The 23,743-nt window shown below is 42.9% G+C and overlaps 2 protein-coding genes across 6 annotated transcripts in view; one reads left to right on the forward strand and one right to left on the reverse strand.

Moving 5' to 3' along the window:
- ENTPD5 (ectonucleoside triphosphate diphosphohydrolase 5 (inactive)) overlaps positions 1–14,861 on the forward strand; it is a 24,892-nt gene extending 10,031 nt beyond the window's left edge. For all 5 annotated transcript variants that reach the window (XM_082058454.1, XM_082058457.1, XM_082058456.1 and 2 more), the window contains 9 exons: positions 1,139–1,174; positions 2,025–2,113; positions 4,803–4,882; positions 6,410–6,471; positions 7,910–8,011; positions 8,903–9,043; positions 9,385–9,441; positions 10,894–11,009; positions 11,169–14,861. In XM_082058454.1, coding sequence (XP_081914580.1) covers positions 1,139–1,174; positions 2,025–2,113; positions 4,803–4,882; positions 6,410–6,471; positions 7,910–8,011; positions 8,903–9,043; positions 9,385–9,441; positions 10,894–11,009; positions 11,169–11,255 — 770 coding nt within the window. In that variant the 3' untranslated portion in view covers positions 11,256–14,861. The remainder of the gene's footprint in view (positions 1–1,138; positions 1,175–2,024; positions 2,114–4,802; positions 4,883–6,409; positions 6,472–7,909; positions 8,012–8,902; positions 9,044–9,384; positions 9,442–10,893; positions 11,010–11,168) is intronic.
- A 498-nt stretch (positions 14,862–15,359) lies between these two features.
- On the reverse strand, positions 15,360–23,703 carry COQ6 (coenzyme Q6, monooxygenase). The gene is made up of 12 exons (XM_082058453.1): positions 23,533–23,703; positions 22,668–22,802; positions 21,989–22,047; positions 20,727–20,850; positions 20,155–20,285; positions 19,686–19,793; positions 19,527–19,589; positions 19,041–19,148; positions 18,419–18,621; positions 17,189–17,304; positions 16,593–16,759; positions 15,360–15,523 (listed from the first exon to the last, which is right to left on the reverse strand). The coding sequence occupies exons 1-12, from the start codon at positions 23,690–23,692 to the stop codon at positions 15,494–15,496; spliced, it is 1,404 nt and encodes a 467-aa protein (XP_081914579.1). The 5' UTR covers positions 23,693–23,703; the 3' UTR covers positions 15,360–15,493.
- Between the last annotated feature and the right edge of the window lie 40 nt (positions 23,704–23,743).

Raw genomic sequence — 23,743 nt, forward strand, 5'->3', positions numbered from 1 at the left:
TTAGAGGAGCATGAAAGACAATTGGCAAGTATTAAAAAATAGTTAACTAAATACATAATAAAATTAAAAAAAATTAAAATCTGATTGGAAAAATGCAGCAAGTAAAGTAGCAAAGGAGATAACCTAAAGTACAAGAAAAGGTGAAATATGTTTTAGGTTTGGAGTGAGTGATGATGTTGCAGTGCAGAACAAACCACTGCAGCATTTTGGCTGCATACCAGACATATTACCTTAGAGAACAGGCAGGTAATAATCCTTCAGTGTGGATGCCTGGTAAGAGCCATCTGTGACGTTACATTCAGTTCTGAACACTTCATTATGGCAGATATGTTGCCAGTTTGGAAGGTGTTCAAGGAAAGCAAAAAGAATTATCACAATGCTTAAACAACTAGTAAATAGAAGAAGATTAAAGAGCAAAGTCTATCAATATGGGTCAAGAGAAAAGAAGAAGTAACATAAAATCTACAAATGTTTGATGCAGTATGATGCAATGCATAGTATGTCACTAGAGTTAATGGGTGAGCTATATAGAGGGGAGAAGTGTTGCACTGACAGGGAGCAGGACCAACGAGGCATAATAGAGCACAGTGCAGCCTGCCAAGATTTATTTAAAAATCCCACTTCTTCTACTGTCACGTGTTTGCCTGTGTTTGGGTGAGAGTCACGCCAGCGCCAAGCAAGCCGCTGGAGTCAGAGGAATTGTTTGTGTTTTACTGGTTGCCACTGTGTCTGTAGTGTAAATACAAAACCCACCAGATTAAAACACGAAGTGGTATGTAGGCATTGTCAGAGTAGGAATTGAAATGCTGGCTGGGGAGTAGTGCCCAAGGAATCTTGTGCATTGTGTCAGCCTGTTACTTCTTTGTACATTGTTTGGATAACAGACATGACTTGTACGTGCTGCAGTTGCATGGTTATTACAAATGTTCTACCTATCCCATATTATGAGATTTTAATGAATTAATAATGCATCATATCACTTAATTATAAGTTTGAATTAATCTCTGAAGTATGGGGTGGTTGCATTAAGTTAGGAATGATTTGTAGGTAAATAAATAATGTGGAGGGGTGTTAAGGGTGGGTAGGAGGTTGTGGGAGTATTCAGTGGTGACTTTTTTTGTCTTTTCACTCTTTGCAGGAATTTTAGCCTGGATCACTGTGAACTTTTTGACAGGTAGTTGATTCTGTATAATTTCTCTTTAAATATGAACTTGAGTCTTTCCTGTGGAGGTGATCACTCTTAAGTTCCTCTGCCATGGTTTCCATGTCCTGCTTTTCCTCTCCAATGTGGCACCAGTGCTAAAGCAGCGGATTGTCTTGGGCAGACTATGTTCTGAGCCACACCTGTAGTAAAAAGAAGGCATCTTAATCCAGAAGGTGCCAGGATTTACTCAGAACTGGGATGCACTGGCAAGCTGGTTTCTGCAACATACATAGGGGAGTGGCACTGCTAATCTGTTAGAACATGGGAAACAATGTTTTGCAATATTCTTTGTGAAGTATGCAACTAAAAATGGTGTAACAAGGAATGCACAGGTCCTTTAGCCCTGCTGGCTCCAAGAATTTCTGGGAATGTAATCTAGTGAAGAGAAAATCAGTACTCTAGTACTGAGCAGCAAAAAAGCCGCTCTGGTTGAAGAGAAATTATAATAGTTGGTTCTGCTCTTACTGTCCTTTCTCCCCTGCTGCTCTTGATCAGCTGTATGGGGGTAACAGAATTTATGGACTCTCCCTGACAGTCTTCTGCAGGAGATACTTGTCTCTTACTTTCAGCTTTTGCTGGATGCCTAGAGTTTTATCTGCCTTTGTCTCTTTGGAGGCGAAACTGGAATCCAGAAAGAAAGTCCTATGATTTTTTTCGTAATACCTTCTGTTTGCCTACATTTTCTCTGTGATGTTTTTTGTCTTCGAAGGCCAGCTCAGCCCTCCTGTATTGTGGTGATAATGCGATGACTTGGTGGCTGCCTGGCCGTGCATGCAGCATTTTGCACTTGGGGCTGTTCTGAGTGTGATGTTGTTTGCAGGGCAGCTGTCTGGCCAAAACCAGCACACTGTTGGGACGCTGGACTTGGGAGGAGCCTCAACCCAAATCACATTCCTGCCACGGTTTGAGGTGAGGAGTGGTTAGAAGTGTGCAGGGTTGGGACTGGAGGGCAGTGGAGAGAGAGCACTGCTGTGCTGTCTGATATCGTTTTGTCAGCACTGGCACAAGCAGAACATCTGTGGTATACAGAACATCTGCATTTCTGTTCCCTTTGACATCAGCTGTTGGCTGATAGGCACTTACAAACAAAGGAGCCTGGATAACAAGAAAGAAAAAAGAAAGGAAGCAAATGGGTAAAAACAAAGAGAAAAAGCTTTTGTTTTCTAGACCCAGGCTAGAAAAGCCCTATCAGTGCAGACAATTATTTTGTATTCAGTAAATGTAGAACATTTCCAGGGAGTATTCTTGCATATTACAAGGAATTTATGGTCTGCTCTGAGTTATCTTTTTTTATCTGACAGCAGATCCTCACTAAATTTTAAGAGGGAGATGTCTCATGGGGCAAATGTCTTTTATAGTAGTACAGCAAATACCTCTTTGTTTTCTTATAAATTTCTTCTCATTTTCTTTGAGAAGTCCCCTCTCTGCCCCTCAGCCTACCTCTGCTGGATTTGTCAGGAGTTCTATAGCTCTTCAAAAAGAGTTTGAACTGGGACTCAGATCTACAGTTTGCATGGGAATATTACATGGGTATTGGAAGGGCACTGTAACATTCTATACCTTGATATTGTGAAGTTGTTTTTGTCCCCCTTTCTGAAAGGGTCCTTTGTTTAACCTTTTTTTGTTTACAGAAATTATTATTCTCAAAGGTTGTTTGGGGCCCACAAAACACATGTTTTTCATATCAGGACATTTTAATTCTGCGGTGGTGGGTCATGTTGAAACATGACTTGCAACCTTATCCTGTTCAGCAAAGTGTCTACTGCTCTGGGCTTGCCCTCTGTTTTGTGTTGATAACACCTGCTCAAGTGGGCTCTGGACCAACAGGAAAGGGTGTTGTATGTCAGGGTTTTGGAGAATAAATAGAGCTGTGAAGTAAGCTGAACTGCAGCTCAGGATTAAAACCTCTCCTTAGAGCCTTGCAGGAAAAGGCCTCAAGGGTTTGCTACTGACCAGGACCAATGGTGGGACTTTATAGGGCAGTGTGGATGTCAAGGTTCATGCTGTCTGCTTGTACACTCTGTCTGCTTCTCGCCTGTGTTGTCAAGTTCATACAAAAAGCACACTACATAAGTCAGTATGTTTCTGAAGAGTTTTTCCCATCTGGCAGAATTAGCAGGGATTTCCCCCTTTGATTTGCAGAGGGTATTTTTCCCTTCCTGTAATCCAATGCAGTCACATCTTAGCTCTTGTATTCATTTTGAACAAAATACCATGACAGTAAGGTTCCTTAATGAAATATAGATTACAAGCAAATAGAGGACATATAATGGTAACTGCAAGCTGGTGTTATGCTTTTCATGGTATTATTGCCAAAGTTATAAGCAACTGAAAAGTAGTCATAATCATGATGAAGTTGTCTGTCTGGTGCCTGCCTGATATGGGAGGCGTGTGCAGTTTCCCACATTTTTGTGAAAGTAGGGCATGAAAAATGCCAGTTGTGTATTCCAAACTTTTTTTTTTTTCTTTTTTTTTCCCAATATCTCTCTGTTTAGAAGTTTTTGTGATGTAAGATTTAGGAACAGAACTCAAAATGTGGCAGGGTCTGGGTGTGCAGGGTCAAGGATGTGACTGCCATTCCAATTAAAACCTGCCTGATGCCCAAAACAAATTTCAGTTTGTATTTGTTCAGGAGAAACTCAAGCTGAATACTGCTGAATCTCTTTCACCTTTGAGGAGGCGTCTGTCTAGGACTCTACAATTCCAGCCCTGTTGGGTGCTTTTTGCTGTGCCTGGTTACTTGAATGGTAACCACGGGGGCTTTGCAGCTTCAGTCCTCTCTGAGATTCTGCTGCTTGGTCCAGGGTAACAGTGTCTGATATGAGTGTTTAGGGCCAAGAAGGGATTGAAGAATGAGGTCACTAGCAGAGGAGAGACAGATACTGGGTTTGAGGTCTCGGGGACTGGAAATAAAGGAACAGTAAGTGGGCCCTAAACTGGTTCAGATTTACAAGAATATGAGAGTTAGTCTGGCAAGAAGGTAGGGATTGAGTACCAGTGGGGCAGAGGTGCACACAGAGGGAGGACTGTGAAAGGAGGGAAACTGAAGGTGGTAAAACAAGAGGTTAATTTAGAGGAAAGCTCTTAAACTAGGAGTTGAAGCAGCCCTAAGACTGGGAGTGAGCAGTCCAGTGTTTCCTTGTGTATTAGCATGACATTTAACATGGTGAAAATGTGGCCTGTACTTTGCATTTTTAATTCTTCTGAGTTCCTGAACTGAGATGTCTAATCTGACTTGTGAAAGGTCATAGTGCTTCTAGTGCAGCAGATTTCAGTGGACACTCTGTTTATATGGACTACCACATAAGTACTCTGAAAAAATTCAAGTATCCTGGATTAGAAAGTATTTTCATCCCAATCTGTTGTGCTTCTGTATTATACACTGAAATAACACAAAGATGGATATAAATAAACTCAGTGTTAAAAGCTGCAGATATTAGAACAGTAGGCACCATTGGAAAACTGGTTTTTGTTTTCGAAGCGGATCATACAAGTTTGCAGTAAACCCTATGGGTATATCTGTGATGTTACATCAAAGTTGGTTATTCTTTATTGCGTTATAGAAACTAAAAGATTTCTTCTTTTACTTAACTTTTAGGAAACTTTGAAGGAAACCCCTGGCGATTTTCTTACCTCATTTGAAATGTTTAATAGCACCTACAAGCTCTATACCCACAGGTGAGGAGCAAAAAGGCTGCTGTCTCCACTGGGGAAATCAGTCTTCCTGCAGCCTCTGAGCTAACCACAAATGGTCATGTCATCCAGCTGGTGGGACCGTGACTTTTTTACTAATTTTCTTATCTGCTTGAAACATTAGTTGAAGTGGAACATGACATTAGTTGACTGGAAACATTCCAGGATCATGGGTAATATCACTGCAAGGGAATATTAGTCAGTCTGTCGAATGAAGAGGAAGCATTATGAGTCACTATATTTAAGGAGAAGAATTCTTGTTACTAGATTCAAGCCAAATATTCTGGACCAAGGAGAAAGGTGGATATTGTGCCAGCAGTCAGAACTAAACCTGCTCAGAGATTTGGAAAGAGGACCTTTCTCCTTCTTAGTTCTTAGTTTGAAATGGCACATCTCATTGGCAGCTGGACAAAAAGTAAACCCTAGACTGATGTAAACCAAAGAGAGACTACCACAGGCAGCTGATACAGACCACGGAACACAATTGAACCGATTGGAGGGGATACTTGTCCTGGAATAATATAATTGTGCTTACTGCATTAAGCTGACCAGTTTCTGAGATGTCTGCAGTGAAATCCACAGGGTTTACCTGCATCACTTACAGTCCAATGAGAACTCAACCATGTATAACAGAGACTTGGTCTCAGCCCATTACTAGTGGGGTGAAGTTTATCATCTCTGTCAGTTCCAGAATATGCTTATTTGATAGCAAAGCTGGTTTTATATTCCACACTCTCCTACTGCTTACATTTGCTTCTGTAGCTGATTGCAGTATTCCATCAATACAGTCCATTAGATCAATTAAAGTAATTGGGATTGAAAATCTCCTAAAAATGAGGGAGCTGGAGGTTAAACTCTAATGATTCTGTAAATGCTTCTATTGACATGACTAAAGGGATAAGAAGCCCAAAACAGAGGTGGGAATGAAAGGCCAACATGTTTTTAATCCAGCTGTGTTGCTGAAGTCAGGAACATGTAATGACATTCTCATAAATGTTGTTCACGTTCTAGCTTGTAATGAGAATAGCAGTAATCTGTGGAGTCAAACAGAGGTGCATTTCACACAAAGGCACAGCTCCCATTTAATGGGAGGTTCTGCAGGTTCTCCTGTTAGTTCTGCCCTAAGAGCATAAAGTCTTATGTGTCTGACAGAAGAATGGCCCATTCTACTCCCCATGCACTCCTCACATACCACTTATTTCTCCTGCGTTTTTAAGATTGTGCATTTTTGCTTTTATGAATGTCTTGTAGAAATGTCACACCAGCTCTAACCACTTTCTACAGTTTTAGATTTACCCATTTTACAGGTCTCTCCAACTCCTGGGTTTGTGTCACTGTATTGGTACTTGGCATTATTCTGTCAAAGGCAACCCTCTGTCTTAGAGAGGGGAGACTTGTGGGAAGCAGAGGAAGGAAATTTGGTTTGGGTGTTCCAGGATTTAGGAAGAGGCTATGGGTGAAGTATACCAGATGTGCAAGAATTAAAATTCTAATGTCTATCTTTGTTTGCAGCTATTTGGGGTTTGGACTAAAAGCTGCCAGACTAGCAACTCTTGGAGCTTTGAATGTGGAAGGTATGGTCGTATCGTAAAACATCCAAGATTTTTGAAGAGATAGTTGGACTTAGTGTTGTGTCAGCAGTCCATTTCCTGTGTCTTCACTTCTGTATCCTGTGCTTTTCTATGTTTTCACTGGTATAGATCTGTCTGGAAACAGGCTACCGCTTGTTAAGGGGGTGTCTTGTGAGACAGCTGCTTTTCCCTATTTCCAGGTTCAGCCAGCAGTGAGACTGAGTGCATATTCCAGAAAATCACCCATGGGAATATATAAACACCATATAGACGTGGCCAGCCACAAACTCACAGCTCTACAAGTTTCCACAGAAACACCAACAGCACTAATAGATCCTTTTCCTAAGGATGGCTGCTTAGGCCAAACCCACATTATATTATAGATTTCTCTGGTATCTGCCTAGTCCGCTGTGTTCCCTCAGGCCTCCTGTTGGATTCACTGACTTGTCTAGCTTGAAGTCCACAAACATTTCACACACACTGTCACTCACAAACCTGAATCCATACTCACATTTCTGAGTCTTTCCAGTCTCTGACCCAGGCCTTAAGTTCTTCCAGTCCTCATGCCCAGACCTTGGGCCTTTTGTCCCGTCTCTGGACAGTACCTGGGGTCTTTCCACCTTTTGGATTCATACTTGCAAGCTAGATGGACTTGTGTTAGTTACTGGAATGTACTCAAAAGTAGTTTGGAAAAGAATTTAAGAAGAAGATAGGACAGACTGCAGCAACTGGTCACGAGGCTCAACCAGAGAAGCATACTGGCCTGCTGCCTGCTTAGTTGCAATTGCCTTCTTTTACCATCCCCTCCATTTTCCCACACTTGTGCTTCCCTGATCCTGTGCTTGTCCCTTTCCCTGCATTTGAGCCTGCCCCTAAACATCCTGTAGTAAATTTTGCAGTTCCATAATCCCCCTTAATCACTGTGTAAGAAGTTTGCTTTCCCTGTGAGACCTGTACTGGCCACAATAATCATGTATTCTTCTCATCAGTTACAGTATTTCTGGTTGGACCCTGCAAGGGTACATTCAGTGGTTCCTGTAGTGGCCATTGATCTTAGGAGTTTTTGTCTTTGTTGCTCAGTCATTTTGTTTGTCTTGGTTATCTGCTGTTTGTTAGGGTTTGTCTATCTGTGTGTTTACTACCTCTCTTGTTTCTTCTCTTCTGTGGTGAGCAGGCATTATCCAGATATCCTTGTACCATTTATCTCTCATTAACAAATGACAAGCCCAGCCGCTCTGCAGCTCACAGAGCAAAATAGCCACAACTTTTCCAGACTGAGATTGGTCCATAATTCATAATCATGTGCAGCATCTGTCAATTCAGATTTTCTTACTTTTGCTTAAAGACCTTAATAAGGCTTTCAGCCTTTTCTGGTTCTGCATATTGATTGGTAACTATGTTAATATTTACCCTTTGACTCTCCCCTCTGGTTTCATTCCAGCTGTGGATGGACAAATGTTCCGCAGTTCTTGTTTGCCAAAGCAGCTGGAGGCAGAGTGGCATTTCGGGGGAGTGAAATACCAGTATGGTGGCAACAAAGAAGGTAAGCTAAGGAGACTTGTTGCTTCTTGTAAGATAAGTCTTGTCTTCAGAATCTGAGATTTTTCTTGGCAGATACTTCATCAGTTACCTTGTATTGTGAAGGATACCTGCCCAATCATAATGTGGACTTTTGACAGAGCCAAAGCAAAATCTGAGGCTTTAAGAGTAGCTGGCCTGTACCATCCTATTCTGGCTCTGATCTATTATTACAAATACTACTTGTATAGGCAATGTGAAGTTACTTGTGCAAGTAAGAGAGTTTTTCTGAGGCTTTGAGCTAAGTACAAAAACTCGGGCTGTGTTAGGGTACAATAAGTGGTAGGCCAAAGTGTATCTATCTCACTCGTGGAACTTCTTCTTAAGATACTATCCCTAATGCTGCATCCAGGGGGTGAAGCTGCTGCCATCAGTGCCTAGAACACACTCCTTTGGTGACTTGTGTTGCTCTGCTTTACAACAGGGAAACATGAGAACTGACTTGCAGATTTGGTGTATGCGGGTTGATAAAATGATGATGTGATGGGGAGGGATATTAAGGTTTTATCCAGCAGGTGGTAGCAAAAGTAAATGAAATGTTCAGTGATCTGCAGACCACATAACATAACAATGGGAGTTTTGCCTGATGTGGAGGAAGCTTTTCATGCACCTACTGCTAGTTCGCTCAGCACACCTTTCAAATATTGCTATGATCTGCTCTAACCAGTTCCACTGGATAGCGATCTAGAGTCCTTGCCTGCATGCAGGTGCCATGATGGGTTACAGCAGGGATATATAAGCTCTTCTCACCTTTTCTGATGCTTTCATTTCTGCTTCTTCCCTTTTTCATCCTATTGCCACTTCCATCACCTGGATATGCCTCTTAGGCTCACTCCATCTGTGTTTGTGCTGACAGGAGAAACAGGATTCAAGCCTTGCTACTTGGAAGTACTCAAGGTTGTCAAAGGGAAACTACACCAACCAGATGAGATTCGTGGAAGTTCCTTCTATGCTTTCTCCTATTACTATGATCGTGCAGTTGACACCAACCTAATTGGTAAATTGGTTTGGGATAACATACTGTGTGTGAGCATGTCAACCAGAAGGTAGACAGAGGAACCCTGGAGGCTGGAGCCACGGGGAGCAGTGAAGAGGAACAGTGTTGAGAAATACATGAAATGCCTTCAGGGAATGTGTATCTGTCAGTGCAGTTTGATGTTCAGAGTTCAGCAAAAGAGACTTGTACTCTGAGTTCCAGTGATACTTGCAGCTCTGTCCTCTGTTGCCAACAGATCTCACTCTTAGCCCAGCATGACCGAGTTGCACTCTAGGGACAACTTAGATATAGAACACAAATGCTTTCAAGTTTATTATGTTTTCTCACCTCTTCCTTTTCAGATTATGAACAGGGAGGTGTTCTGGAAGTTAAAGATTTTGAAAGAAAAGCCAAAGAAGGTAACTGTCATGAGACTTCCGAAACTGGTGGGGTTGAGAAATAACAAAAATGTGAATGTCTGTGGGGAGTACCTAATGTGAGTTTGACTTTTGAAAAAAAAGTTTGTTTGGACTTATTCCATTTACACCTTCCTTGTCATGTTAGCACTGATAGAGCAATGAGGGGAAACAAAGTATTAGCAGCTTCCCAGTTGTGTTCAGGAGAGAAGGGAGATGATAGTTCATAAAAGTAAGTACAAAAGAGAGTTTGCTGTATCAAGAGCTCCTGCTGTCAAACTGCAGCTCTCTCGAGTTTAAAACAATGCTGACTTCTGTAAGTGTCACCTTAAATCCTTTTTAATCTCTAACAAAATGGAGGAGAGAGCAGAGCTTACGTCTGACAGCCTCTTCTGCATTCCTTTCCCTCGCCCTGACTTTTTTTGTGAATGCTTGTTCTGGTTTTGTACCTCCTCCTGTGAAAAAAGAGCTGCTGCCTTGCTATGCTATTGATGGCTGAAACCTTAGCTTACAGAGCAAGACATCACCTCTGAATTGTGATCATCCTCATGATGATTAGTAGACCATATTTGTCACCACAAGATGCTGAATTATGTAGTACAGGAATGACAATGACTTTTTTCTAAAATGTGACCTAAATCTAATGATTTTTCAATTAAACTTAATCTCCCTAGAAATCCAAATGGTTTGGAACAGTTTGAGTGTGGGGTGTTTGTTTTCCCCCTGGATACTGAGTGAGCTTATTTCCAAAGATGCAGCTGTTATCTAACACCATCAAACCATTTATTTAGCTTTAAAGCATCAGGAGATAATTCTGTGATCCTAAATTAACACTCCTCTTTCTCATTTCAATGGTAGGAAGCTGCTGCTTATCAGTTTCCTAAAAGAAATGAACTCTGCTCTTGATGCTTGTGGAACAGGGCAGTAACAGTAGGCCTAGAAGATGACGCTTAGTGTAAATCCATTTCTGAGTCACTGCCACACTTACTGTGGCACCTTGACTTAGCTGCTGTGAGTGGTTGGCTGGGCAGTAGCCTCTTTCATGTCCTTTGACATGTGGTTGGAAAAAAAATGAAAGAAGCTGCCAGCCTAGTAGGTGGAGTCCATTGCTGGAGCCATCTTTGGAGACTAGGCAAGGAAGACAAATGATGCTGCGTTCTCCCTGCCAGTTATCAGTTGAACAGAGATTCAGGCTTCAAAATAACTGTGTGGATTATGTTGCTGTAATAAAAGCTGTACTTCTGATAGAGTTAAGAGAAACTGGAAGTGCTACACAGTTTATTCTCCGGTGTTACAGAACAGCTGGGTGGCATGTACCATGTGTCATATGTATCCATTAATATGGGTGGGTTGTTTTAGGGGGCTTTGGCTTGAGGTCAGTTCAAGTGTATAACATGGATAAAAGCTCCTTTATTTTGCTGAGATCTCTTTTTTTTTTTTTATTTCCATCTCTAGTCTGTGATAACATGGAAAGGTACAACTCAGCCAGTCCTTTCCTCTGCATGGATCTCACTTACATCACTGCTTTACTGAAGGAAGGTTTTGGATTTAGAGACAACACACTCTTAAAGGTGAGAAAAACAGTTAAATCCCAAAGCCAGCTTCCAAATTTCTCTCATCAATCAACATTCATTAGTTCATTTCCAGGAACATTAGTGTAGTTGTTGTCATCTGTGCAACATATGAATTTAGAGAATTGTTAGCAACAACTTATTTTTCTCCCTTTATAGTTAACAAAGAAAGTGAACAACATAGAGACAAGCTGGACTTTGGGTGCTACTTTTCACCTGCTGCAGTCTCTGGGGATAACCCACTGAGGCGTGTCATTCCTGTGGACTTCAGCATTTCTGAAAGGCTGAGAAAGTGAATTGAAATCTCCAGGTGTGTTGTTCAGCTGGAGCTGGTCACAGAGCAGAACACGGACCAAAGCTATAGAACAGATCTTCACGCAGGATTGGCACCGTGCATAATGAGAGTTGCCACAGTATGATTTATAGTTGTGATTGCCATAAATGATCCAGAAGCTGCCTTCTGAAAGTCAAGAGGCCTAAACTCCAGCAGAGTATCCGCAAGGGGCTCAAAGCCGGCTTTCACCAGCACATTGTAGAGCATCCCATTGCTAGAAGCACAGAGTATCTGGCATGTGGTGGTAGACTACAGACACATGATTTCCCCCTTCTATTTTAAACATACATAACTCAAGTTTGCTCATGAGATGTTAAATACAGAAATTTAAGATGGCATCAAGTCATTCAGAGAAAAGTGAGCGACTCTGGATGCTGCCAGCCTCAGCATTCCAAGTACCCAGCTGTTAGCTAATACATTGCAAAGACTCCAGCCTTTCAAAGGGCCTGCTACAAGCACACTTTGGGCATGGTTTCGGCAGAAGTGTTGGCTAAAATGTGGGTTATAACATACCAAGCATTTCTTTAGGCAGCAGTTGTTTCCTAAGCAGAATGTGTGCCTGGCTGTTGGTGTTCATTTTGCTGTCTTTTACAGGTTGATGCTGCTATACCATACATCTGGCTACCAGACCTGATATCGTGATTCATGTAGTTGTAACACATCTTGTTGGCACAACTAGACAGCACTGCCAGCAATTTAAACTCCACTGCCGAAAGAAATGCTTGTCACATTACACCCATGAGGACTTGAAGGGTGCAGCCAGCTGAAATGGCCGATCCAAGAGCTCGCTTTGCTGCGAGAGCCAGTTTCATTTCTCTGCTCTCAGCAGGGTGCTCCCACAGCTGCCTTTCCTCTGATGCTGGTGCTCCTCAGGTTTTTCAGTGAACTCATTCACGACACCAAGCTTGAGTTAAATCAGCTCACCAGAGTCAACTGTAGCACTAGGACAGGGGAAATGAGCACTGCACAGCCCAGGAGAGCTGCTGGGCCTGCAAGCTGTTAGAACACCACTGCTTGTTTTGTGGGAGTGAGCTCTAAGGTGTGGTTTCCTATTTGAAAGTGTGGACTTATTGCTTCCTGCGTTCTCCTCAGGAACCACCTCTGAATGCAGAGCTATGGTGAAACAAGCTTTTTCAGTTGCTTAATAGATGAAAATAGGGGAAGTGACATTAGCATCAGAAACAGAGGGAGAACAAGAACAGAGGTAGCTTTGCTTTCTTATCCCTTGTTTGCTTATCCATTGCCCATTTAAAATTGTCTCTAATTCAGTATGGTGCAGTTGGACCCATATGTATGCAGCCCTGCATTGCTCTGGAATTATATTTATTATATACAGCAGGGCTTTAGGAATAGTGCATCCAATGAAGGGGTTGCAGCTGTTGAGGAAGCCCAAGAGTTCTGTCAGGATAGCACAAAGCTTCTTGAGTAACAATTTTAAGTGGATTTTGCCATCGTTCACACCAAACACATAGAAGCAATGGAAGGTCAATATATTAAATAAAGCATCTTGTCGGATAGGCTAGAAAGCTGGCCTGTAGAATCCTGGTTTTCTTGTTGAATTGGCTGTAAAGAAAATCAAGATGGCTCAAATACCTTCAAGCTTCAAGTGCAGACCTTGCATTGTCCTAAATAGAAACAGCTGTAGAGACAACTTTTTCCACCCCATGAAAGAGTTGGCATCTAGCTCATCCATTTGCTCCTATTTAGCAAAAATTTAATATCTTCTACTCACCATGGAATGTGTAACATCAAGATGAATTTAGCCCAGTCAAAAGAAGACAGGTGTTACTGGCATGACTAAGGAAGGCTTTTATCCACTAATCTCTTGTGATGAACACTTTCCTGTCAGGCCCTTAGCTCTTTGCTATGACACACCTTTCCCACTTCTGTAAAACCAAAGACTTCACGCTACCTTCTCTGCAAACTGGATTTGAAAATAATTTGTAATTGCCAGCAAGGGGAGGAAGTAGCACACTCAGGCCCTCACTAATCATTTCAAGCGGACTTAAAAATCTTTTCAAAGACTTAGAAATTTGCCTTACTGTGAACATTAGTTCACGTCCTCTAGTTAGCAGCGTAAGTTTGACGGTGGCTGACTAAGCTACCCCCTTCTCACATCTCAGGTTTTACAGCACCAGGGTGCAATGTGTGCTTTTGATTGAGCAAGTTCAGTCAGCAACAAGAGTCCAAGGGCTGGGGATGGAGCTAACTGGACTTGTCCCACCACTGACACCTTGCTGTAAATTCAGGCTGTTTCTTTCAAATATGATCTGCTCATCCTACCTGTCCTATCCCTTACCATAATCTGTTTTGAGATCCATGTTGGTAAATTCCTCAGTGTCACATCAAAGTTCTGTCCATTCCTCACTAGGAGCTTGTTTGAACATGAAGAAAGTCGTTGTGGCCTCTTCTCAACCACAACTATTTCTTATTCTCCTTCCTAGTGTTTGGCAAAACTTAGTATATGGTCTGGTCTGCACAACGAACACATTCATTTTGTTTTCAGTGAACATTATTCACTTTCATATTCTCAAAGAGCACAGAGTAGGATGCAGTAGTTACTAGCCAGGCTGCATGACTCCTGAGAACTAGGTAATTTAATGATCCAAAAGTCTCAGTCTGAGCCAGTGCTATGACAAACTCCTACCACATCTTGGGGCTACGAGGCATAAGCAGTGAGGCTGTATTTGAAACAGGACAGGAAGGCGGGGTGTGATGCGTAAGCAACAACCAGCAGCAGCGTATCTGCCAGCTGCACAGACACTGGCCCCGAGGAGTACTGCGGGGCTGGGTTTCGTCTGAAGGGAGGGTGCTCTAGAACAAGACGGGTAGCCTGCAGAGGAAGTTTATTTTCTGCATTCTTTGCCTCAGACTCTGGTACTACAAATGCTAGGTGGGAGCATCTGCTTCCCAGCACCAAAGTTGCATGAAATCTGAACGCTCAGGGCCTTCCTTGGTCAGTGGCACAATTCATTCACTGAAGCATAACTGCTGCTCTCTACCAGGGGCCTGATCCTGCAGTCATGAGAGAAACAAAAACTCAGCTAAAGGTTTCTTTTGCGAGGAATTGCAGAATTGAGCCCCTGCTGTTTACATCTGAACTAGTCAAGGTGGGTGGGGGATCTAGAGAAGGCAGTTGAGTCCTCACACTTATCCTAGTGCAATGAGATTATTTATTAGCTTAACTAAAGACTCAGGAGCCTGTTAATAGAAGAGTTCTACTTGCAGCCCTGATTTTGATCTCCTCCTTCCTAACGTCTTTTAGCTGGTCTCTAACAGGAACTGTCTGATATGAGTGACTGAAGAAGCACAAGTAATGGCTTTCAGTTCAAACCTTATGTTTCATTCTTTCTGCTGTTAATTCCCAAGAGTGGTTAACCATATGCGTAAATCTTGCCCACGGGCAGTGCTCACTTAATGTTGCGAGTGTCAAATGTCTAATGCAGAGGCTGGTGTTTGGAACCTAAGACAGAATATCTTGAATATCTATTTTAGTAATTAAAGCATTTTTAACAATGTTCAAGATGTTGTGGTGCAGTTTTCTTTCCTAGACATTATTGTTGTCTTGCATTTCTTTTTCACAGAGCCCTTAAGACTCACCAGTTCCACAAGAAAAAACATTAAATAAAGCACCAACAGAAGGGTAGGGAAAAGGGTGAAAGAGACAAATCAGTTTTAAGACGTATCTGTCATCATGAGTTGGCTCTCCTGTACTGAAAACTACCCCTCCTTTCTGAGTCCAGAAAGTGCTAGGAAGCCAGGAGTGACACTACAGCTCTAGAAAGCACATCAGAAAAAAATGACATAATTAAGCAGCAGAAACTGTAGCTGGCAAAATTCAGCACTGTGTTTGCCAAAAGATCACCGTTTCCACCTCCGTCTTCAATTCAAAAGGCCAACATTAAAACCACATTGTACAGATAGTTCTGTGGCTGAAGACATCATGGTACTACAGGGAGAGACCACAAATCCTCTTGAGGAGAGCAGATGAGACAATTTTTGCACAAACCAGCGGATGATGTAATACACAGCTCAATCCCTCAGCTTTATTGTTAAATTAAAATAGCACAATTCAAAGATTCAAGTCAGTCCCAGTCCTTCCAAGGGCAATGCATTCCCTGGCAAGCTGCTGTTCCAAACTGACAACAGATCACTTACTGGCAAAAGCCATGATTTGCTCCTAAAAAGGGGAAATAAAAAGATAAGTGATTTGTAAACTGGTAGTAAGCATACATTCTAGAAAGCAGCTGTAGACATGTTCCTTTTTAAATATATGAACAACAGTTCATATTTTTGTTGATATTTCTAGCCAAGTGCAGAGCACCCATCCTTGTATGCTAGAAAACTGAAGAAGTTGCAGCATTCCTTTCCCTCCCAAGCTGCACAAAACAGGTGTTACAACAGGTTCTGTGCTCAGAAAAAGCAGTCTTCATTTGGTTTTCTGCTTTAAACAGAAAAAAAAAATCTGAGCACAGAAGCAGCAGCGTTGTCAATGGCAGCTACTACTGAGCAATCTACTGCTCTTCAACTCATGTAGTGTCTCAACCATGACTCTACCACAAAGGAAACAGGCCACCTGTGTTTAACTGGAATAAGGTGATTTGATTTGTGGAATAAAGCATCCAAATCCAGAAACGAGGAATCTGCTTTGAGGGTGCTTGGGAGCTTACAGAGCAGGTGGCTCAAGGAACCTCATGAAAATCCAGCAACCAGGTTAAGACGGTGCAGACTTCAGGCAGGTTGCAAAGAGAGTGTCTGTTTAAGACTGAACCTCCTCACTGCTGCCTTTCTCAGGTAACTTCCATTTGAGACTTGCACTTCTGCCACGAGGGAACAATTTAACAAGGCAAAACAGTACATAAACAACCATCTGAGCTGCACACCACATCTGTCAAGTCACCTGACATCTTATTCTTGCTGAAGATGTGTTTTTGTAGGGCTGTTTTTTCGTAGTGCATTTCTGGAATACAGTTCAAGGTTCCACATTTTCATGCCATAGCAAAATAAAGCCAAAGACACACTTAGATCCTTATTTTCCCTTGTGCTGCAAGAGAAACTAGTTATGTCTGAGCTGTCAGTTTCAACACAGTCAGGAACTTCTCAGGCTTATTCAGGACACAAAACCTCACAAGCAGCATTTTCCAACCAAAAATGCTTGATTTTAAAGAAAAAAAATCTTCACAACTTGTGTATGTTTCAAGAGTAGTTCCACACTCTTTCCAGGGCCCCCACTAAAGTGAGATTCTTACTTTCAGAGGAGGCAGGGCATTTGTTGCTTGCAGTCCCCATGTCCTCAGCAACACCAAAGGAGCCAGCCTCGTGGAGTAAAGCCTCTTGAGCACATCAATGGCAGCTATCAAGGAGACATTGTGCCTCTGCCGTTCTGTCTCAAACTTTAGGAGATGCTTTAAAGAGCCTGGAAGAGATAATTGAGTGCTCCTATTAAAATTTACTTGCTACAAACAATTGTGCATCTTATCTATATAGCAGTCTCCACTCTCCACTGACAACTGAAAACACAGGACAGAGAAATGGTCCATCTTAATAAAGGCCTCCTTCCACCAGGTATTGCTCTTCATCTCACCACCTTGTCAACTACCATCCTGCAGAACTTTCTTTTTGTTTTAAAGCAGCTTCGAGATTTGTGGGACGGAAAGGCATCCATAACTGCTCCACAGCCAATGTGCATCAGAACACTTTTGCTTCAGAGGTGCTTGTGCCTTTCAAACACAAGCCAGCAGCACCCTTAACCTGCAAGACAGGTAATGCTTGTCCTGCTGTTAGCAGTGAAGGCCTGTAAGACTAATCAGTCTCTTACTGCCACTTCATTGTCCTGGATTCTTACCCAGATCGCTCCCGTTGAAAGCTGCTACACTGAGGTGATGAGCTAAACATGCAATATCACCAAAGCCCAGGTTTACACCTTGTCCTGCAAGTGGGTGGACTCTGTGTGCTGCATCCCTGAAGGAAGAGAAGACAGAAATTTATATTCCTTTTTGAAGAAAGCTGTAACAGCTGACAAACTCCAGACAGGATCAGTATAGCACTCCTCACCTCTTCGCAACGAACACCACCTTACAGCAGCACATGTGCTTTACCCAGTACCTCCTTGCATGCTACGCTGAACTACCTGCCTGCCTCTCCAGTTGTAAGAAGCAAGACAAAGGGGAGATAACAAAAAGCAGTTCTGAAAGGAAAAATTATAAAGAGGTGACTAGCCAAAGTCCTCTCTCAGATCACATGTGGAACAGGCCTTAATGTTTTTGTAAGTGAACTCAGCACAACAGGAGGTACATCACTAGCACATTTCACGAACACAAAGTAGACAGACATCATGAATACAAAGGCAAAGTGGGACATTACTGAATAAAACCAAAATCAAATTATTTTATGAGCATATGTATCTATAAACAACAAAGCCAGACATTGATAAGGGAGTCTTAAAGAAATGAAATTATTTCTGGGTATGAAATGTAAGATCATGCACTTCACCAAGCTGTAAAGCACAGAGTGCTGCCAAGCAGAGTGACTCACAAGCAGGACAGACAAAAAGTATCTGCAGTGTAATATGGCATGTGGGAATTACTATAAGCTACCAGTGCATTGATTGCAGCTGTGGTGGAGAAAAAAGCCCATGCAGCCTTAGAATGTAAAAGATGAGATATTTTCCTATTTCTATAGACCACCCTACAAGAGCCTATGACATCCCTTTGACATTTATGTTCAAGAATAGTGAGTTTAAAACTCAGACTGGCTCACAGAATGGCTGCTCCAGTGTTTGTGGAAGTACAGGTCCAGCATGAGATACAGGATTGTTTCACTGAACACAAACCAGAAAAGGGAAATAATTATCTCACAATGTAAACAGCAAGCACACACAATGGACAGAGAGCTACTTATACAGAAGGACTTTGTTGGCACAAGAGCACATGGTACAAACCAGGCCTGGATAAAGTCAAACAGAAACTATATATTACTTCTAACCATCTAATTTGTTGACCAGAAGTCGCTACACTCGCATCATTTCTAACCACACGCCACCCACTCACACAAGGGCTACCACTGGGGACCTTACCCAATCAGAGCCACACGGTGGTGGACGTACTCTGTTGCATGCCCCATTCCGAGAGGGAACATGGCTCGGCTCTCTGGATCTACTTTAGCCACGCTCGGGGGCAGCTGACGGACAGCAGTTCCTGAGGGTTTCAGGAGGGAAATAGCAGATCGAAACATGGCCCCCGCAGTATCAATGAAGTCAGTGTGGTTTACATTGCTCCACTGAAAAAACAAACAGATCTTCAGATGTTAAATCGAACTAGACATATGAAAGAATCTAGTTGGAAAAAAAAAAAATCTGAATGAGCTCCAAATACTGAATTTTAACCACTTGGACAAAATTATGCAGTAGAAGAAACTATCTTCATCATTTCAGGACATAAAAGTTTCCAGCTAGGATAAGCTTACCCTTCCCACTGTTTGGAAATTTATTTCTACTTCTTCTGTGACTTTCAGAATTAACCTAATTCAGTCCCAAGGAGTCATCCCTTCTTTGCTAAGTGCCTTTTTAATATCACGCTCGCCAGAGGAAGGAACTTGGGAATCTACCTCTCCCATGACTATCCTTTCAGCTGTAGGGTTCCGTTATATTTCCCTTGATTACAACAGAGCTTCATATCCACTGCAAGGCTGATACTCACAAAGGCAGAGTTGATGCTATCCACAAAACTTTCCTCATCCATAGCAAGAAGTTCTGATGCATGTTCATGAGATGTAGACCAGACCAGAGAGCTGGCAGTGTCAGACAGCTAGTTTAAGAGAATGTCAAGAGTAAGTATCAAAAGAAGCAAAAATAAACTATCAGTGCAAAGATTTCCCCACTGCCTTGCCCCACACCAGTCCCTCTGCACCTTACTCTTCCAACTCAACTTTCTACAAGTGGGAAATACCAAGGATAAAGTGAGAGGGCAAGAGAGGAAAACAAGCGCAATAACTGAAAAGTCATGGGGAGATGGACAAATTCTTAAGACAAAGAACCAACATAAAAAGGTACAAACAGAAGCAAAGTTACTAGAAAACAGGCTAAAAACTACAAACAAACAAACAAACCAAACAAAAAAAACAAAAAACAAAAAACCACAACCAACCAAACAAAAAAGAACTACAGAGACCACAAGTCATCTTACCGGAAGAAGCGCAATTGGCCCTGTGGGAAGGAACCTCTGCCATGCTACGTTATTGTCTGTGGCCTACAGTGGAAAGAAGCAAATGGACAAACTAGTAACCTGGATCACCTTCTTAAGCTGTTCTACTGTTTACGGAAGAGTCAACTAGCAGAATATCACCTCAGACAAATGAAGAGTTGCCACAACAGCTGACTGGTCGTACTGATGCTCAATGTTCTTAATTTCTGCTTCCTTCCGGACTACAGAGTTATGACCATCTGCACCAATCTGCAAAACAAAGAGATACAAAGCAATCTCTTCAGCAGCTCCTAAGAAAGCCACTACTCCAGTCTACAAAACTCAGCCTGCATGTATGCATTTTTTGTTTATTCACGAAAAAAAAAGATTTCCCCAAAAAACAGAAAAGGGGGCCCATTCTGCTCTTGTCCAACTCAGTACAGCCTTCTTGCATCAGGTACGGAAAAGGCTGTGCATCGCATCACATAGCATCTCTGACAGAGTTAGCCACTCACCTCACTCAAGCCCTCCACGTGGGTGGAGCGGCACACACGGAATCAGAACCAAATCCAGTGGAAAGGACTTGGGTGAGAGATGACGCCTGATCAACAGAAATAAAAAGTTTAGTTACCAGCAGTTTGGTCTGAAGTCTGCGTCCATCAGCTAACTCAATTTGGACCCAAGGGCTTGTGTCACAGCTGTGAGTGGGAAGGGGCCAGGTATACCCGACTGCTCTGCTCCCGTAGAAAACCTCCACCCGGTCTGATGGGAACACAAAGTACCGCAGTCACAGCATGACACAGAAATAAAAAAAGGCAACATCACTACAAGAGCACAGGCCGCATGTCTTAATGGCACCCTAAGAGCTGACCCTACAGTTCCCAAGGCACCCTGAAAGAACAGATCTGGCCAACCCTTTGTCACTGCAAGGCCTGCTCTGGATAGAAAGTTATAGATCTTTTCATTAAGTCTATTTTTGGAGAAACTATGTTCTGGAGAACTACATATGCAACTGCTTTCTTGCTGTGTAGCCTTTGGAAGACAGATTTCTCCCTCCCTCCCAATTCAAGAAGCTGCCTGTGTCTCAGAATCACTTGTCAGATGAATTGTCTTTCTCCTTCTCATAACTTAGCACACGCAACAGAAGGCAAGTAATGGAAAGCTCTCTGCAAGAAATAAAATATTAAAGAAGTTGTCCATTACCTGCTACTGCATCTAACTGTTTTGTAAGAGCAGACATAATGACATCATTCTCCACTATGTAACCCATATCATCTAAGTCATCTTTCTCAAAAACAATAATGGCTTCTGAGCAAGCATCCCACACCTACAAAGAAAAAAAAAACACTCCATGAAGATACGTGATAAAGAAGTGCTGTGCCTTTCAGGGACTATGAATGTATCCATCCTAACAGGAAAAGGATGTGGCAATCTAGAAATACAGAACTAGAGGAAACATCCTGGATTACCCTCCATTCTCAGCTACAGAAGTACATGACATAATTCCTTTCATACAATGACCTAGCTTCATTTCAAAAACTAATTGCAAAGAAAGTTTTTTATCCCTACTTCCCTGTTACATAATTAAAATATAAAGGTCCCCTACCACCTTACTGTGGCTTAAGCCCAGCAGGCAGGTCAGCACCATGCACCTGTTCACTCACACCCCTGCAATGGGATGGGCAAGAGAATCAGAAGGGTATAAGTGTGAAAACTCACGAGCTGAGATAAAGACCATTTAATAGGCAAAGCAAAAGCCGTGCACCCACGCAAAGCAAAATAAGGGATTCATTCACTGCTTCCCATGGGCAGGCAGGTGTTCAGCCAGCTACAGGACAGCAGGGATCCATCACATGTAACAGTTATTTTGGAAGTCAAATTCCATCACTCCAAATATCCTTTCCTTTTCCTTCTTCCTCCAGCTTTTATTGCTGAGCATGACATCATATGGTGTGGAATATCCCTGTGGTCAGCTGGGGTCAGCTGTCCCAGCTGTGTCCTCTCCCAGCTTCTTGTGCAGCCCCAGCCCACTCACTCTTGGGAAGGTGAGAAGCAGCAAAGGCCTTGGCGCTGTGTAAGCACTGCTCAGCTATAGCTAATACATGCCTGGGTTATCAACAGTTTCCAGCACAAATCCACAACATGGCCCCACACAAGCTACTATGAAGGAAATTAACTCAGTCACAGCCAAAACCAATACACACCTTTACCTTTATTTCCTGACTAGCACCCATGCCTGAGTATCTACAGCTTCCATTAGGAATCAACCTCTCATCCTGTAACACCAAAACTCTGAGGACGGGTATTTCTGAGCAGACTGCTACCCCCAAAGAAGTAACAGGAATCATAATAAGCATGACCTGCCCTTTTCCAAAGCAAAATCATCTTTGGAACATTTATGTAAGTACTCCTGAGAATTCAGAGTAGACAGACATATAGCGCATTTACAGCCCTAAGTAAGGCACCTGCATTCGCCGGAACGCTTTGAGTCTCAGATTGCAGACATGATCCCAGGCACCAAAACCTGAAAGAGAGAAAGAACACAAATGCGTGGAGATACTGGTTCACATGTGACCTTGAGACCCAAACAAAACTGAAGGTCACTTCACATCCTCCTCCCTCCCTCATTCTCAGTGCCCAGACACAGCTCGCACCATCCCTCAACAGGGTCAGGTCTGCCTTGATACATTCACATTATTTTACTGTCAGCACCAGCCAGTGGAAAAGAAACAAGAGCTTTCCATGAACGCTGTGACTTAACAGTCAACTCTCACTGTCCTGTCACTGAGTAATAAAACAGACACAGAAATGCATCGTTGTTTAGAACACTTCTTTCTCCATAAAGAATCAAGACTCAAATCTCTATTTAAAATGAAAATTAATCACAAGAAGTGAGTTTCCAGAGTACAGAGCAATAAGTAATGTCCCAAATGTTTATATAACTAATCAGACCAAGGTACCAGAACACAGTTTGCTGTTACCAAGAGAAGCTTGATTCAGCATATAGAATACTAAGAGGCAAAGACAAATAATTCCGTTGAGTTTAGGATGAAGACAGCACATGCTCAAAGGGGTTTTGTTTAAACAAAATAAAAACAGCTCAAACATACTGTTAAAAATGTACACAACAGAAGTCTTTCTTACTGCTTAGGAGGGTTGCTGATCCTGGTGAGATGGAACTGACCCTGTTACTGTAACTCTCTGGCATGCGGTCATATTCTTTCCTAGGACCAGCCTCCAGCAAAGCAATCTTCTTATCATGGAAATGGATATCATGCCCTAAGATATATAAACATATGCTTTGTTACAATGCTTCTGCCAAAAAAATACCATTTTTTATTTCTGTATCAGTAACACCTATGCATTTTTATAATAAGATAGAACATGTTTTCTAGGTTGTGCATAACATAATCTCATCTTTTGAAAGGTCCCAAACCCATATGTTAGCCTTAGACGTCAGTGCTGGAGAGGATCCCTATGCTGTCTCAATTCCACTGTGGTCTTGGTCAACAATACAAGCAGAACAATGATAAGTTTGGAGGGTAAACCCTTATTCTTGGTAAATCACTTATTGCTTAGGATCTCTGCCCTTTTGCTCTTCTTTGCACTCCAGAGCAGGATCTTGAACATCAAGATCCTAAATGGTAACTACATAGTTATATCACACTATCACCAACATGGATTAATCATTACGGTCCCCTTATAAAAGCACCCGATACTTCACACGCTGAAACGCGAAGGTTTTGGCAAAGGTCCCGGTGTGATGTTTTCCGTGGCACTGGTGAGACAGCGAGGACAGCGGGACACAAAACCTGCCACTCGCTGAACTCACCCAACACACTGCAGGAGGACCGGAGACCCCCGAGCCCTCACAGCACCGCGGCACGGCAGGAAGGCCAGTCCGCCGCCGGCTGGGCGGCCCTGAGCGCAGCCCCCGCGGGGACGGCGACGGCCGGGCTGACGGCACCCGGGACACCGCCCGCAGCGGGCGGGAAGGTCACAGCCTTACCCAGCACGGCGGCCATGGCGCTCCCGACCATCCCCCCGCCCGACACCACCACATCGTAGAGCGGCGCGGCGGCGGCGACAGAGCGTAGCGGAGCCCGCGGGCCCGCCCGCAACCGCCCAGCCAGCGGGGCCAGCAGCCCCCTACCACACACAACGGCCATCGCTGCGGAAGTGACGACACGCCAACCGCCTGCCAGCGGAAGTCGCTCCGA

This window comes from Streptopelia decaocto (genome assembly GCF_964273445.1).
Source record: "Streptopelia decaocto genome assembly, chromosome: 7".
In the NCBI taxonomy this organism is placed as follows: Eukaryota; Metazoa; Chordata; class Aves; order Columbiformes; family Columbidae; genus Streptopelia; species Streptopelia decaocto.